The sequence below is a fragment of the Onychomys torridus genome, chromosome 15 (assembly GCF_903995425.1).
Source record: "Onychomys torridus chromosome 15, mOncTor1.1, whole genome shotgun sequence".
In the NCBI taxonomy this organism is placed as follows: domain Eukaryota; kingdom Metazoa; phylum Chordata; class Mammalia; order Rodentia; family Cricetidae; genus Onychomys; species Onychomys torridus.
Window position 1 is genome coordinate 26293811 of NC_050457.1, and position 16538 is coordinate 26310348.

The 16538-nt window shown below is 47.8% G+C and overlaps 1 protein-coding gene across 1 annotated transcript in view; it reads right to left on the reverse strand.

The window, feature by feature from the left end:
• Positions 1 to 468: 468 nt before the first annotated feature.
• Positions 469 to 16538, reverse strand: part of Mast4 (microtubule associated serine/threonine kinase family member 4) — a 581729-nt gene continuing 565659 nt past the window's right edge. Inside the window, 4 exon segments of the mRNA XM_036206828.1 lie at positions 469 to 4540; positions 4808 to 4989; positions 7976 to 8112; positions 16244 to 16366. Of these exon segments, the coding sequence (XP_036062721.1) occupies positions 603 to 4540; positions 4808 to 4989; positions 7976 to 8112; positions 16244 to 16366 (4380 nt within the window). The 3' untranslated portion in view covers positions 469 to 602.

Sequence of the window (16538 nt, forward strand, 5' to 3'; positions counted from 1 at the left end):
AAAACTCACCATCTACTGTATCTAGGGCTTTCTTTCGTCCTTAACTACACAAATGGAGCCTTGAACTAGTCTCAAACCACAGACCAAAACACGTAGGTGGATGTGTACATACGCAATCATGGGTGGGTTTCTATTTTCACACATACCCAGCTCTGACCACTTTGCTTCATTACTACACGATGGTTAGGTGGTAAAACCAATATCTTCATTTAGAAAAGCTTCAGTCAACAAGGCGGTCAGCAGCGAGGTACACACTCTACATCCCGAACCAAACACATTGCTAGGTATGTACAGAGAGACTTCCTCACCAACACACTGCTGGAAAGGCAGGTTTTGTACAAACACTATCTGGCAACAGTTTTACCGGTTACAACTGGGAAGGCATCTGGAAGAAAGTTCCCTTTTTCCATCCCTCCTCCTCCTCCTCCTCCTCCTCCTCCTCCTCCTCCTCCTCCTCCTCCTCCTCCTCCTCCTCCTCCTCAGTGAGCCTCCAAGCTCTGCTAGGAGGGCATTCCCATACAGTGCTGGTTTGTGAGGTGGCGAAGACCCAGTTACAGGTATGCTCAGGCGGGGTCTCACAGCCCTGTCACCAAGGCTGCATGTTAGGAGGTCTTCTTGTGAGGACTGCCACGCACGCTCTCCTTGCCCCTCCTCTGCCGCACCACGAAGTCCTTCTCCAAGGAAAGAGGGAGGGGGCGGTCTGTGCTTTGGGCTGGGGGTGCTCTGGTCACCTCCCTGCCCACATTCTGTTTCCTGGCTGGGGGAGGCTGGGGAAGCTCTCTCCCTCTGGGTTCTCCTGTGGTAGCTGTTACTGACAGTGCCCTGTCCCGGTGGCCGGCTGTGCCAGGCACCTGCGGGTCTGGGGGGTGTGACTCCAGGCCAGAATTGGAGAGGCGGAAGGAGGGCAGAGAGTCACTCTTTGTCATTTGGCTTCGGCCATCTCCCCCAGACTGGGACTTCCTGTGGTCCCTGCTGCTGGGGGCTGGGGATTCGGAGATCCCCGCGATTGCCTTGGCCGATGAGGGGCTGCTGGTGGCTGCGGTGACCTCTCGTACTGCAGGCTGGGCCTCGGGAAAGCTGGCTGAGTAGCTCAGAGACTTCTCTGGGGGGCCAGCTGAGCGGAGAGAACTCTGTGCAGTGGCAGAGGGTGACCGTTTCATTCCGCTGGGCTTGCCTGTTTCAGCCAGTGGCTTCTGAGGACCAGGCCCTTTCCCCTTGGACTCTGAGAAGCCCTTCCCCATGCCCACGGCTGGCCTCTCTGGGCCTTTGAGTCGGGTCTCACCATGGTGGAGGGAAGGGCTGGCCTCCAGCTTGTAGCCCTCTGGGGCCGGAGCATAAAGTGCTTCTGTGCATTTCTTCCCGTCTGACTTCCTGTCCCCCGGGGAAGCTTGCTGACTTGGGCTCTTGTCTGTCTGTCTACACAGAGTGGGGCAGTCTTTCACAGTGGATGGTTTGGGGTGCTTTGGAGACAGGCTTTGTTTGTCACCAGCAGCGAGAAGTTTCTGGTCTCCTGCGTCACTGCACCCTGGATGTCCTTGTCTGGGTGGATGCTTCTCCTGCATCTCTTGGGGACAGCCTCCATTAGCGGCTTTCGGTTTAGCATCTAGAGGCCTCTCTTCAGTGTGGAGTGTGATAGTGACCCTACCTTCTCCCTGCCCAAACACGTCGATCGCTTTGCCCTGGGTGGCCAGGATGGCAGGGAACGTGTCCAAGGGACCCTTGCTGCCACTCTTCCCCTCTCTGCTGGAGCCACCGCCGAGGGCTTGAGTGACAGTCTCTTTGCCTTTTGCAGACCCGGCACTCGGCTTCTGTGAGGAGAGGGACCTGTCTGGGTGCTTAGACTTTGAAGGGCTGGGGTCGGGGCCAGGCCGGGACTTAGGACTATGGCAGTCACTGTGCCCAGCACTGGCGGTGGCAGTGGTGGTGGTGGTGGTGGTGGTGGCAGTGGCAGATTGGGGAGTGTCCTGGAGGCTGGTGTTCAGTTCTACGGCGGCGGCGGCGGCGGCGGCGGCGGCGGCGGCGGCAGGTTTGGTCCCCAGCTCCTTGGTCAAAGTGTGGCTTGGAGAACTGGAATGCCGCCAACCGGCTGGGTTGGGCAGCTCTTTGGTGGTGAGGGGTTGTTGAGGGCCGTTGCCTCCAGGCCTTTGCGGGGCCTGTTCCTTCCCGTCGGGCTCTCTGGGAGCCTGTTTCTGCCAAGAAGGGGTGGTGGAGAGCTTCTCCCTCTTCTCAATTCCTGGTGGCTGAGGAGGGTGCCTAGCAGCAGGAACTTCAGGTTTGGATTCTGTGCCTTTTCTTGCCCTGCCTACCTCCTTTTCATACAGAAGCCCGGCTGAGCGCAAGGAGTCCTCCCTGGCCAGGGGCTTTACCTCATCCTGGCCATCTCTGTGGTTGGTTTTTGCACATGCCCATGTTTTGTCTGTAGTCTGGGTCTGCATGTAGAAATCAGGGTGGGTCTTTCCCCCAGAAGGGAGGTTTTGGGGACTGTCACTAGCTTTCCCAGTCTCTACAGGACACAGCTTCACACGGGGGTCCCTGTATACATCATCCCTCGGGGCAGAGTGCTCACTTTTCACCTTTTCAGACGGCTCCTTCAGATATGGCTTCTCCTTTGAGGAGATCCCTTCCGGTGGGAGCTGGGCACGTATACCCAGCTTGGCTGGGTCAACGTTGTGTAGGGTCTGCCCAGGGCCAGGGAGGACCTTGGTGTCACCAGAGTGGTCTTGGTGTTTGGTGGGACTCCCCTCTTTCTGCTGGAGGTGGCTCTCTGCGACAGCTGCTGTGTTCCTGGTAGCAGGATGAATAACCTTCCTGTCCTGCTTTGACTTTGGTTCTGGCCCAAGAGCTGCTAGGGAGTCCTGGAGACCCCGGCTTGGGGGCAGGAACCGAGGCTCCAGCAGGTAAGATTTACTCACCTTTAAGCTGGTGGAGGAAGGCTCTCTCAGGCTGGTGGAGTCACTCTTTTTCACACCGCTACTGGGAAGAGTGGGTGGCCCCGAGGATCCCGTGTTGACACCTGGGCTGGGGCTCTGTGCAGGCTCTGGGGAAGGCAACTCTGTTTTGGAGGCATGAGGTCCAGACAGGAGAGCAATGTCCAGTGTGCCCTCAATTGGCTTCAGGCATGAAACTGACCTGCCCTCCAGCTTATACTCGGAGGGGCTCTTCCTCACGGGGGACTCGGGAGCAATGAAGCCTGGTTTCTCGCCTCCATTCTCTACCCGGCCAGCTAAGGCTTTGAGAGGAACAAAGGAAACAGCACTCATCTGAGATGTGTGGGGACTGTTGATGAATGGCCGGCTCTCAGAGGCTGGCATGGTCTCCTGCTGCCCAGCCATGGGCCGTATAGGGTTCCCTGGCAAGCATTCATGGGCGCTAGATGTCATCTTGGGTTTCAGGATGGCACAGTGACTGTCATCTTTGTCGTCTAGGGACATTTTCTTTCGGAGGTAATCAATATTAGCCAGCTTGCTGTCTGGCTTCTCACTTCGAAGGAGCTCTTTGGCCTGGGAGGCCTTCTCTGTGAATTCACCCTTTCCAGGAGTGGGCCTGTCAGGGATATGATACATACTATCCTGGAGGGTGCTAGAAGCAGAGGCCCGTTTAAAGTCACTTAGAGACTGGCTGTGCTCCCCAGGTGCCAGGCTGCACGCCGCCCCGTCTGAGGTCGCCCCTTCAATGGCCCGCACACTGGCCTGCTTGTGAAGTGTGTCCTTCAGCAGGCTGCCCCCAGAAGGAGACTCTGATGTTGTTGTATTCTCAAAATGACCTGACCTTTCCAACCCCTTGGGGTACACTTTCTTCTCTCTCTCCTCCAGTCTGAAGAGGGCATAGCTTTCTGAATCACCACCAAGGCTGTGAGGTTTCTGGTGAGATTCATGTTTCTCCTCTGGTTTCTTCACTATGACCTTGGCCTTCAGCTTGTCCCGGTCCAGGTCGTCCACAGACTCTTGCCTGCCAAGCTTCCGGGATACAGGGCGTTTCAGACAGCCTTGTTCCACTGGTCTGGCCCGACTGAGGGAAGGCGCGTCACATACATTCTCCTCCAGGCTCTGCAAGGTTGCATCCCGTTGACTCTGCTCCCTCTGAACCTCCTCTTGCGTTACCTCCAGGCTGTGCTTGCGGGAACACAGGTGCTTCTTGTCGCTGCCATACGAGGGTGACAACTTTTCCTCAGACTGTACCCGCTTCAGCAGTGGGGAGCGGGGTGGCTCTGCACTCTTGGGCCTCACAATGTGTCTGACGATTGTGGGGGGAGAGTGCATCTTGCTAGGAAAGGCCTGGGTGATCTTGGTGTTGCCCAGTGAGTGTCCCAACAGCGGGGATGGTGAACGCTGAGGAGAGGTAGGCTGGGGGGTTGGAGACGGTGTCCTGGCCAGAGGGGAGAGTGGGATGCTGCCAGCTGACTTCCGCCTTCCAGAGCGGTATCGCTGGCCACTGAGTTTGGGGGCCAGGCCATGGAGGGTGCTGGGCCGGATGTGTCCTGAACCTGCTGGAGAATTGGGGGCGCTTGAACTTGGTGAGCTGCTCTGGGAAGAATTTGTACCTGTGGGTAGAAAATATGGGACTGTGAGAAACTAGATGTTTTCCCTTTTCTTCCTACACTTCTGTCTCAGAAGTTCAGGGAAGGTGTCTCAAATATGCTTCCCCACAGCCCTATTACCCACTTTATTCTAAGAGTCAGAATGGTCCCCAATTGTGTCCTGGGTGCTATCTGTCACATGCCAAATTCAGCCTGTTTTCATCATCCTTGCCTGGCTTGTGCCTCCCAGGACACACCCTCCTTTCCACTCCTAAGGCTAGATCTACTCACCTGATGGGAAATCAGGGGTTGAGCGATAGCTGGGTGTTGGAGATCGTGGGGACAAGCTGTGAGTAGGGGAACCCGGGAGGCTCTCTCCAGATGACAGGGATCGGTTCAAGCAGGAGAAACTTCGGCTGGTGTGGAGTAAAGGAGAAGGCTGCTTGGCTAACTTCTTGAAGAGAGATCTCCTCCTGAGTGGAGATGGGAGCACACGATCAGAATGTACGTTCAACAACAATCCTCGTGACAGCCACGTCTCCAGTCCCACCACGGTCACACAGTGACATGGCAGCCGACCTACACAATGCCGCTTCCGTACTGACAACTTCCTCATGTCTTAGGAGACTGACAGTATGCAGGAAGGATCTCTTAATTCCAAACAGCAAGAAATAGTAAAGTAAGACAGTTATAAAGTATTAAAATCCTTCCCTCTGAGTACGCTCACGCCTTGTAGTGGCATGACTCAATCAAGATGAACACTTTGCTTCCAAGGGCTGTGGTCTTGGGTGCAGCCTTACTTTAAGGTAGGAGGTTTTGAGCAGTGTTTTTGACTTGTGAAGGACTATTTGCTGGGCTTGTTCCATTGGAGACTTGTAAACATGCGCAACACAATATATGCTGTGTTTTCACATGGGAAGCATGGAGCAAGGGGAAGCCCAGGCTGTTGTATCAGTGGGCAACAGATACAAATGTGCATTCAGTGTTAAAAGAGTTCATTATAAGAAAAATGTGTAAATGCTCGTGCCTTATCAATGCAGTAACTGTACATGGCTCTTTTTCCAAAGAGGCCGAGGACAGCCATGGTAGTTGCTGCAATGCTAAACATTAAAACATTTTTCCTATGTAACCTGAAGAAAATGGAAATACCAAGTGCCTCCCTCAAAAAACCCAGAGTGATACTAGAACTTGTCTAAAAGGAAAATAAATGCATTTGACATCAAACAACAGGTAAGAGGCCAGAGAGATGACTCGGCAGTTAGGAACACCGGCTGCTCTTCCAGAGGACCCAGGCTTGATTCTGAGCACCCACATGGTGGATCATGACCATCTCTAACTCCAGTTCCAGGGGACCTGACACCTTCTTCTGGCCTCCGTGGGCACCAGGCAAGCACATGGTGCATAGACACCCATGCGGGCAGAACACTCATACACATAAAAAAAAGTCAGCTATAAACTTGAGAAGAAGAAGCACCCCACTTTCTTCTGTCTCCAGAGGGGCCACCTTTGACTCTCTTACCTGTTTCTACTTCGTCTCTATAGTGTATAGAACTCTCTGTAACTCACATGCTTATATGGTAATTTTAATTTTTCTAGGCTTGGGGCGTATCTGTTGATATGCAACCATGAAAAATAAGAAGCCGAGTCAGGAAATATAGGTCTGCAATCCCAGTGCATTGGAATGCTGGGGCAGGAGGATCCCAAGTTCAAAGCCTGTCTAGGGTACAGTGTGGATATAAAGCTACAGAGTCAATTTAAGGACAGCCTGGGAAACTGAGACTCTGTCTCAAAACAAAACAATGACCAAAAATAAAGTCAAGAATGTTGCTCAGTGGTAGAACATTTGCTTATGTGTGTGAGGCCTAGGCCCAATCCCCAGTACTTAGGCAAAAGAACCCCAAAACATCACCATAGAACTAGCATTAAACTTCTAAAGTCACCTTCTATCTTCTGACACTATATGCTGACCCTCTTCTACTGGTCCTAAGATATCTAAAGCAAAAATATTCCAAATACCCACCCCTCCAATTTGATTACTTAAATGGCTCCTGCACATGTAATTTTTTCCCCTGGCACTAATAAAGCACTTTTATTAGATCACTTTTTTTTACATTTCTATCCAAAAGTCTTAGCATGATGAGACTCTCCGGTTCAAGTGAACAAAGGATCATGACGACGGCAGCTCAAAGGAGCCATACGCAGACTGGAAAGAAATACCCCTTCCCAGCGCACAGGTTCACACACGCTTTAGTCTGTGTGTAGAACTTCCCACACCTGCCCATCTGCCACTGTGTGTCACTTCATTAGATTTCAGTTAGACAAAGCTCTGTTATTCCCAGACTTATTTGAAAGGTTTCATGATGCAGTTATTTTGTGATAGATGGCATTAAAAAACAGACAAGCCAAAGAAGACCTCCTTAATCACATAAAGGACATTTTAACTGCAGATTCCATGTACAAAACTGCCTGCGGCTCAAGTGTATCAAATCCAACTATCCTGAAATGATGTCTAAAGGCTTAAGTAATGGATGATAAAAACACAGGGAAATAAAAACACAGCCGAGCTGATGAGATGGCTCAGCAGGTAACGGTGCTCGCCACACACCATGACCAGCTGCGGCCGATCCCTTGAGCCCATGGTGGGAGGAGAGAACTGGCTCCCCAAAGTTGCCCTCTGATGCACTGTGCTATGTGTGTGCCTACGTATAGACACACAAACCAATAAGTATGTATTTTTAAAACCAGCGTGATGGTTACTCTTGATTGTCAACTTGACCACATCTGGAACTTAAACCCCAAAATGGAGGGCACACCTGTGAGGTTTTTCTTTTTTCACTTAATTTGAATCCACTTCTAACCTGGATCATTGAGTTAGGAAGACAGGCCTTTAATCTGGGCCACACCCTCTGCTGGAGGCCTATAGAAGGACATGGAAGGAGAGGGCTTTTGTTCTTTGCCTGCTTGTCCTTGCCTTGCCAGCATATCCATTCCTTCACTGACATTGGAGCCTAGCTCTTTTGAGATTCCAGCATATACGGAAGACCAGCTGAGACATCCAGCCTTGTGGACTGAGGAAATACTGGATTCTTGGACTTTCCAATCACAGCCAGCCATTGTTGGATTAGCTGGACCGCAGCCTGTAAGTCATTCTAATAAATCTCCTTTCTAGGTTCTTTCTGTAAGTTCTGTTAGCTTAGAGTCTAGAGACCCCTGACTAGTACAACCAGGAAAGGACCTTTCATGGTGTCCACACATGCTAAAGAAAACAGCGAACTTTTTACAGTGAGAGCCAGTAATTCTCTCTGCCATACATGGAATGCATTCAACTTTAATGTCCACTGTGAACTGTGGTCTAATATTTCTCATAGAGAACTACCTTTCTCATACATACTTGATAGGGACTACTGTTTATCCAGCACAGGTGGATATGAACCTTTCAAGAAGGCTGACCCAACTTACCTTTCTAGACTTTCCTTCTTCTTCGACTTCTTGCTCCTTCTCACCATCCGGCTCTTGTAACTGTTCCTTCTGGCTGGTCCTGTTTTGATGGATGTGTTTTCAAACGGGGTGGTGGTGATTGACACCTTATTCCCACTCTATAAATAAAGAGATGAGGTGGTATTGAAAAGAAGTGCTATGAAGAAGCAAGATCAGAACTCACAGATTCAAAGACAAGTAACAAGATAAGTGCATCGTGTAAAGGGGCCTTCTACTGCCAAAAAATGTGGAAGGCAGAGTGACAAGTCCTTTTAGTGAGTGGGCTGTGGTGGGAGTCCACATATTCCACATATCCGAGTCAAATTCAAGCTCCAAATATTAGCAGGCTGCTTGCCCTACTACACTGCAGAACCTGCCATCTCCTGGAGCGCAACAGAGGAGTCAATGAGAGTTTGTAAAGCCTTTCACACTGACACAGGGAAAGGGCTCTATAAATAACAGCTATCTTCATCCATATGCATTAAACAGCAATGTGCCCAGTAGCTGTCTGGTCTTGCTTGATATATTCCTCTCCTTTCTCTGTTTCATGTTTTTCTTTGACCTAGAAATCATAGGGCGACAAAACTGAATGAGACTTTTATTTGTAATGATGTTCGAAGGTTCCTTTTCTCATTGTCATAAAGCCTGGCAGCTTGCAGAGCTAGGGAGTTTGTGCCAGCCCATGGGGGAGGCTCTCTTTAACCAGGGCAGGCACAGCGACATGATTCCTGGTGGGTCTCTGTGTCCTTTTTCTTCATCTTGGGATGGGGCTTGCTAGGCAGGCCCGAGGGATGAAGGTGAGCACGGAGTCCGCAGCTAGGCATAGGGATGCCAGGTCTGGTGGGCAGAGGCTCTGGCTCCTACAGTCTCTCCTAGAATGTCATCATAGCCAGAGGATAATCACATTATTTCAAAGTCTGAGGTGGCTGTGATAAACTTGAAGGGAGAAACAGTCCAAGAACAAGGGCTTTTTAAAAGGTCCTTGCTAGGAAGACACTGAAAGCTAAAGCTCTAAGCCACACCAAACCACGGGAAGACAAGTGCTGTGGGAACAGGAGACTGGGAAAGCAAATCTCTGCTTCACTGAGAATCTACCGTCTTTCCCCGACTGGGAAATACCCTATGCTATTATAGGAAGAAAATGATAAAGCAAAAATTAAAAGAAAAAAAACCCACTGAAATCTCCACTGAGTTACCATTGGTAATATTTCAATCTATTTCCTGCAGGGTTTTAATTGTTTTTGAGGAGGACGGGTGGAAATCATGGTGCATGCAGAATAAGCACTGTGTCAATAAACTACAAAGCTGTCATTCCTAGCCCATCCTGGTCTCTCTTTGGGCATGATAAATATATGCACATCTTATAAACTATTTCATGTTATATTTGTAGCTTTTTTTTTTCCATTTCACATGTCTGAAAGCCTCTCATCATTAAATATTCTCTAAGGACATGCTTTGTATCGGTTGTCTGCTTGTATCTCCACACTGTTACTCCTCCTTTCTAGTTTTTAGTTCTGTGAGATGATGGTCCACTAGTTATTTATATTTCTTTAGGGCAGTGGTTCTCAACCTTCTTAATGCTGTGACCTTTTAATACAGTCCTTCATGTTGTGGTGACACCCAGACGTAAAATTATTTTGTTGCTATTTCATAACTGTAATTTTGCTAATGTTATGAAACATAATGTAAATATCTGATATGTGACCCTGTGAAAGGGCCAGGTGACCCTGGGGGTTGTGACCCCCAGGTTGAGAATCACTGCTTTGTTCATGCTTTAGTATTGAAAAGACAGCATTTTATTATTGCCTTCACAGTTCTTTATATATCATTTTAGAAATATAATCTCACACCTAATAATAGATTTGCAGAAAATATTTCAGACAGATGGAATTTGAATTCCCACAGAAAGATGTTATGTGTATTACATGCAAATGCAAAACTTTTAAAAGTTTACATTTACTTTGATGGTAGAGATTGGCCTTCTAGTTTTTGAAATGGAAAATTCACGATTGGAGATTTTTGGAAAGAGGTCTTGATATACTGAATGAACCTATGATGACATCAGACTTTTTTCCCATGATGGATGAAAGGGAAGCAAAGCAGCTGGGAAGCATCTTTCACTGGTGTTATGATCATTAGGGCTGTCTTACCCCATGAGCCACTGGGCCTGTATTCAAGTGCATTTCAGCCTTGCCTTTTTTTTTTTTTTTAAAGCGGAGTCTCACACTGTAGTCCAGGCTGGCCCAGAACCCACAATGTAACCCAGGTTGGCCTCAAACTTGTGGCAGTCCTTCCTCTTCAGCCTCCAGGGGGCTGGGACTTTTATATCTTTGTAAGAGTCTCACAATGCCATCAGGTGTTTTAAAAACACAATTTAGGTTTCAAGCCATTTCCACATATCTCCATTTTTACACCCAAGGGTTGGGTCACCACTCATGAGGTGAGAAAGGACTGTCACCCTGGGATAGTAGATAATGACAACAGTTCCAAGGACCCCGAGATTCTTGTTCTCAGCGTCATCGTGGTGAGTGGAACAGTCAAAGCCTGGCTACTGTGTCCCTCATCCCCAAATGCTCCTCCTTCCCACCCTGCCCCATGCGGGCAGCAGGTGCCTGGTCCCCTCTACTTCTCCAGTGTAGAGAGTGGCTTACGTTCATCCTAGTGGTGGTCAGCAGAACAGTCACATGACATGTGGGGCATGCTCAGAGTACTAGATCAATGACAAATGGAGACATAAGCATGATAAAATTGTGTAAGATAAATATGAGTGTTTATGAATAGAAAATAGAGAGGTTCATGGCTTGCTGACTCTGCACATTGCAAGGTTGTGAATAAATACCTCCTTCGACAAAACTAAATCTACATTTTCTTTGTTTCCACATACGACTTTTCAAAAATCAATTCATTTGACTGATGTGCATACAGCACAGACAGCCCCTCTAATAAATACATAAGATACATCATGCAAATATTAGAAACATCAGGAGAAATGGTAAATGGAAAAAAAAAATGGGCGCTATTTGTGAACCCTGCCACCTGGTGGCTCCACCTAGCTACAACAAGATCTGTATGAACTACTGCAACCTGATGAATGAGGAACCTCTCACAGAAAGTCAGTGAAAGCTTTGTAAAAACAATAACAACAACAGAAAGAAAGATGGCCACTTAATTCACTTGGAACTCTTTTTTGTGCATAGTTCCCAGTGGGAGGGAAATGATTTGAAGTTGGCTGTCCTGAGTACAATAGCTAAAGTCTGGCTTTGTCAGTTTATTCATTGGTTTTAGGGTAATTCCCTGAGGACCCCTTTTCCTGTCTGATGTTCTTGTTAAAGCTCAGCTGGGGGACAGGATCTTCCTGCATCCTTCTTTGTGTCTGGGGCCCTGACTCTCCTCCTCCATCCTAGCTCCAGCCTGCTTGCATACCTTATCCCTATGAACCAAGACTTAACCCACTAGGCTCACAGTGTACTTAAGACTTGAGACCCAGTCACCCACGTCACATCTGCACATCTACTCACGGAGCCTAGACTATCTGGAATCTACTTGTCCAAACACTAAATGTCGGACCTTCTTTCAAGGCCTGCAGAGACTGACCCCCAGTTCTCACATGCTCTTCCCATGCATGCTGGTGGAGAACCATCTTTCTTTCTTCGGGGCTTCTGCCATCTTTACAGTCTGTTCCTTATGTTTAGGGCCTTGACTCAAGCCTGGTGTTGCTCTTGCTTCCTGCTGTGAGCATTAGACTGTAAGGTGCTGGTAATTAGATGCATGTGTTGGAGCAGTGTGTGGTAGGCGTTGAAAGCACAGCCCCTGAATCTCACTGCCTGGATAGAACCCATCCTCCAAGCAGATGGGGTAGCTGCCTTCTTCATGTCTCTCTACTTTGGTTTTCATATCTGGAAAATGGGGACACTTCTTTTTTTTAGCATCTACCTCAGAGAGTAAATGAGGGTGACATGAGTGTGTATAAAACACAGCAGAGCCTGGTGGGGACCAAGTACTCCTGCTTCATTAGCTATGTATGTGTATGTGTGTTAATGCTGTGTAGAATCGTGTGTGTGTGTGTGTGTGTGTGTGTGTGTGTGTGTGTGTGTGTGTGTGTAACAGAAGACACCTTGGATGGCTTTTCTCAGCTACTGTCTACCTTGTTTTTTGATATAAGATTGGGCAATTCACTAACTAGGCTAACCTTGCTGGCCTACAAGACCAGAGCTCTTTCTGTCTCTGCTTCCCCAGAGGTGAGATCACAAGTGCCACTGTACCCAGATGTTCCCTGCATGGCTCCAGATCAATGGTTCTCAACCTGTGGGTCATAACCCATTTGGAGGGTCACATATCCGATATCTTGCATATCTGCTAGTTATATTAATATCTATAATAGTAGCAAAATTAGAGTTATGGAGTAGCAACGGAATAGTTTTATGATGGGAGGTGGCAGCATTAGGAAGGTTGAGAACCACTGTTCTAGAGGCTCAAACTCAAGTCCCTGTGCTCGCAGGGAAGTACTTTACCAACTGAACTATAACCTCAGCTCCCTCTTTTTCCGTGTTGCTTCTGTTTTTACATGACTCTCATTATTTAGCCCAAAGATCTGGATATATCAGCATCTTAACAAATTACGGGAGGATGACGGTCATGCTATTTGGTTGGTCCCAACTCCATAATCGAAAAGCTCCCTAGAGTCCCGGGGAAGGAAGTTACTGAACCAAGTGGTGGCGAGGTCTAGAGATTCTCCAATGCAATCCGGCCGAAGGGCACGTTTCCTAATTGCAGAGGGTGAGTCTGACATGCTACCATTTGAGCAAGGGCTGGATCTAGGACAGTGTGGTCTTTGTCTATGACTGGAGGGTAAAGCAAGACCATGACCTTCTTTCAGAAGGACTGATGGCCGGGTGATGGTGGTGGTGCACGCCTTTAATCCCAGCGCGTGGGAGGCAGAGGCAGGCGGATCTCTGTGAGTGTGAGGCCAGCCTGGTCTACAGAGCGAGATTCAGGAAAGGCACCAAAACTACACAGAGAAACCCTGTCTTGTTAACTGTTGGACCAGCCTCCCCGTACATGTAAGCTGGAGCTTCCACAGTAGGTCTCCTTTGAATCTGTAAGAGAAAATGAGACCAAACACACAGCCGTGGAATGTAGAAAACACTTTCTGTGTCCTCTGCAAACATATACGTAGTTCTTATGATCCTACACAGCCCTACAAGTGATCTTTCCATAAGGATGCCACAGGATGCTGTAAATACTTCGTAGTATAAAAGATCATGGAAATGGCAGCCAAGAATACAACAGAGCTGCCACCGAGACGTGAATCCAGCCACAGCATGTAGAAGCCCATTGCCGAGGCTAGTCACTTCACGCTCTTTGTTCAAGAATTGCTGGTTAAATTTGGAAGAAAGCTGCATGATTACACAGTTCACTGGGATGGTAATTAAATCCCTTGTATCCTCTTTGTTTCATTACACTAGTTACTGCTCTTGAGTGCTTCCTTTATGAACAGAGGCAGGCTCTACTGCCTGGATGGGTGACAGAGCATGCTATGGCTTCAGAGGATGCCAAGGCATGGTACACTCCAGCATGCTTGCGTTCCTTCAGTGGCTCATAGTGACTGTACCCAGTAATGGAGCTATATGTTGTAGAAGGTGACCCTAGACACTAAGTGAGGTAAAATTTCACACAGGGGACCAGCTGATTCAGTAAAGACATTTCCAAAAGTCTTTGGTGGAGGGGCTACATATTCAATTTCACAGAAGCAAGAAGAGAGATTTGGAGATCCAGAATTACCTTAAGAAACAAAATCAATTCAACTTATTTTTTTCTTCTTCCATAAATATCTGTATGCCATGAAATAAACACAGGCTGAGGCAGGAGCTATTTTGCACATAGCATATCACTGTTATGAAGAACGCAAGGTGTGTATACCTGTGTGTGTGCAGATTATATGTTACTATGCTGGTTAATTTGTTTCCTTATCAATTTGACAAAAACTAGGGTAATCTAGGAAGAGGAACCCTCAACTGAGGAAATGCCCCCATCAGATTGGTCTGTAGGAGATTTTCTTGGTTACCACTGAATGATGATGGGGAGCAGAGCCACCCATGGGCAGATGGTCTTGGGGCATACATGAATGAAGGCTGAGGAAGCCATGAAGCACAAGTCAGTCATCAGTGTTCCTCCAGGGCCTCAGTTGCAGACCCTGCTTCCAGGTTCCCGCCCTTACATCTCCTCCCAATGGACTGTAAGCGCTAAGTGGAAAGAAACCCTTTCACTCCCAAGTAGCTTTTGATCATGGTCTTTATCACGGCAACAGGAAAGCAAACTAATTTAAATTCCTTTTGCTTAAAAAATAAATAAATAAATCACTGCTCTAAGGCACCAGTTGGATGGGATAGCAACTGAGAGAATTATTCTCCAGGGCCAAAGAACCTTGGAGGTAGTGGCCTGCTTCATCTGCTCTCAACAGCCTCCACAAAACTGAAAGACTCACACTCTGGATGTAGGAGACCGATGCTCGACCATCATTCCAGGCTCTCATCACAAGACAGGGACCACAGGACCAAAGACCGTGGGTGAAGAGGCTATTGAGGCTCAATAACCTGTGTTTCCTCTTGACTTTGTCCTAGGTGGTCTAAGACAGTTTCAGGTGGCTTTCACAACCAGGATCTCAAAGTCAGCAGTTCCATGCAGCCTCCCATCTCTGGGATGTTATCCCGCCCTTGTTGGAAAACTTAAAAGGAAGGATTGTTGCATCCAACTGAAATACTTGGACCAGAAGTAGCTATGTTGTCCTGTCTTCCCATGGGCATGTTTGGGTATAAAATGAACTGCAGCGTCTTCCTTTTAGCTATAAACTTACTCACCCCTAAACCCAAGGCCAATTTTTTAATTAATACTCTGAATGGATCAAGAGCACTAACAGATTTCTATCTACTAGCTCACCCTGGAGTTTAGGATGGAGAGACTATTGCTTCTGGAGCCTGGACCAGACTTTAGAGAGTGTGAGCCTGGGGGGGTGAAGGGGAAGGGAGGAGGAAAAGCATTTAAATGCGTCTGTCTTTGAAAGCCTTGCACACCCACTCTCCTGCCTTCATGTTCCACATCAGTGTCTCTCCCTTGGCATGCCTCTCCCTACTCCTAGGGAGTTCTCTCCAGAATTACAGTGTTCCTCTCTATGCCCCAGCCTGGGATAATTAAGTTGCTTTTCTCATATACATGTCCTGGACTCTCTGAAAGCAAAGAACATCCCTTAGTCCCTGTATCAACAATATTTACGAGGTCTCAAATGTTATTTAAACCATGCATAGGGGTTTACTGTGGTACACATTCATCCTCTATCTCCCTAATGGGTTGTTTGATGCTCAAATCTCTCTGGCTGGTCACGAAGTAAGAGGTTGCCCAAAAAATTGTGTAAGGAAGGGACTATGATTCTCATCTCAGATAAAGCAGCCTTTTCCTAAGAAAATTTAAAAATCAAATTCAAGTTCAGCGAATTTTGTATCTTTGACTTTGCATTCCGGAATCAGTGGGTAGTGAATCAAGACTCTCAGAAGACCGGTCGCAGAGGATGAATGTGCACACCACTCCCTGTTTATGTTCCTGCTCTCTGGAATCGGATGCCACAGGCTCCATTCAATGTCCCTTTTCAGTAAGACCTGACCCCCATGGAAACTGAACTAGACATGTGTATGAGAAAGGGAGGAGCCTCGTAACTGCTACGGCCATTCTTCTACTTATGACTTAGAGTACACGTAAATACACTTAAAGTTCTGTCTTTACAAGGAGTGCCAGCTCTTAGACAAAATCTTTAGAGCTGCCTTCACAGTTAGACAGCACTGTTTCCTCCTATACTAGAGTAACATCTTCTGAGGTTCACCCTTAGGACTGGTGGGTCCCACATGGAGTCTACTAGGTAAGGTATCTAAACAAACAGAATGAGTGTAAGACTGGAAGATGGTTAGTGAGAAGAAAGAAAGAAAGAAAGGTAGAAATAGAGAAAAGAACACTAAAGGAAAAGACAATGGATCCCCAAATATAGGTAGTAAGAGTGCAGGTTCAAGGGCGCCTTTTCACAGCATGAAACCAGAAGAGAGTTCATAACAGCTTTTGGCTCATATCAGACTTCCGAGTACTATGTCCCTTCCACTGGTGAGACAGACAGCAGGGACATGCCACAGAGAATCTGATCTCATGGTGCTGATTCCTGAGGGTTACCTACTGCCTCTCCATGGCCAGGACACAGGAAAAAAATAGTACCTTCAACAGAAGCTCGATGACTTCAGTGTGGACGAGTCCATGGACCGGCTCTCCGTTGATGTGTGTGATCAGATCCCCAGCCTTTAGTCCCGCGTGGCATGCAGGACTCCCTTCTTCCACATTCTACAGTCCAAGAGGAGAGTAGATAATCCATCAGCAAACACATGACAACCCCAACACTTACTGTTTCTTCTGTCAGGATATTCTCAGTCACCTTGTCAATGAGCCTACTCTCCTAATAGGAACTCAAAAAGGCATGGCCTCTGTTCCAATATTATTCTAAAACAGGTAATTC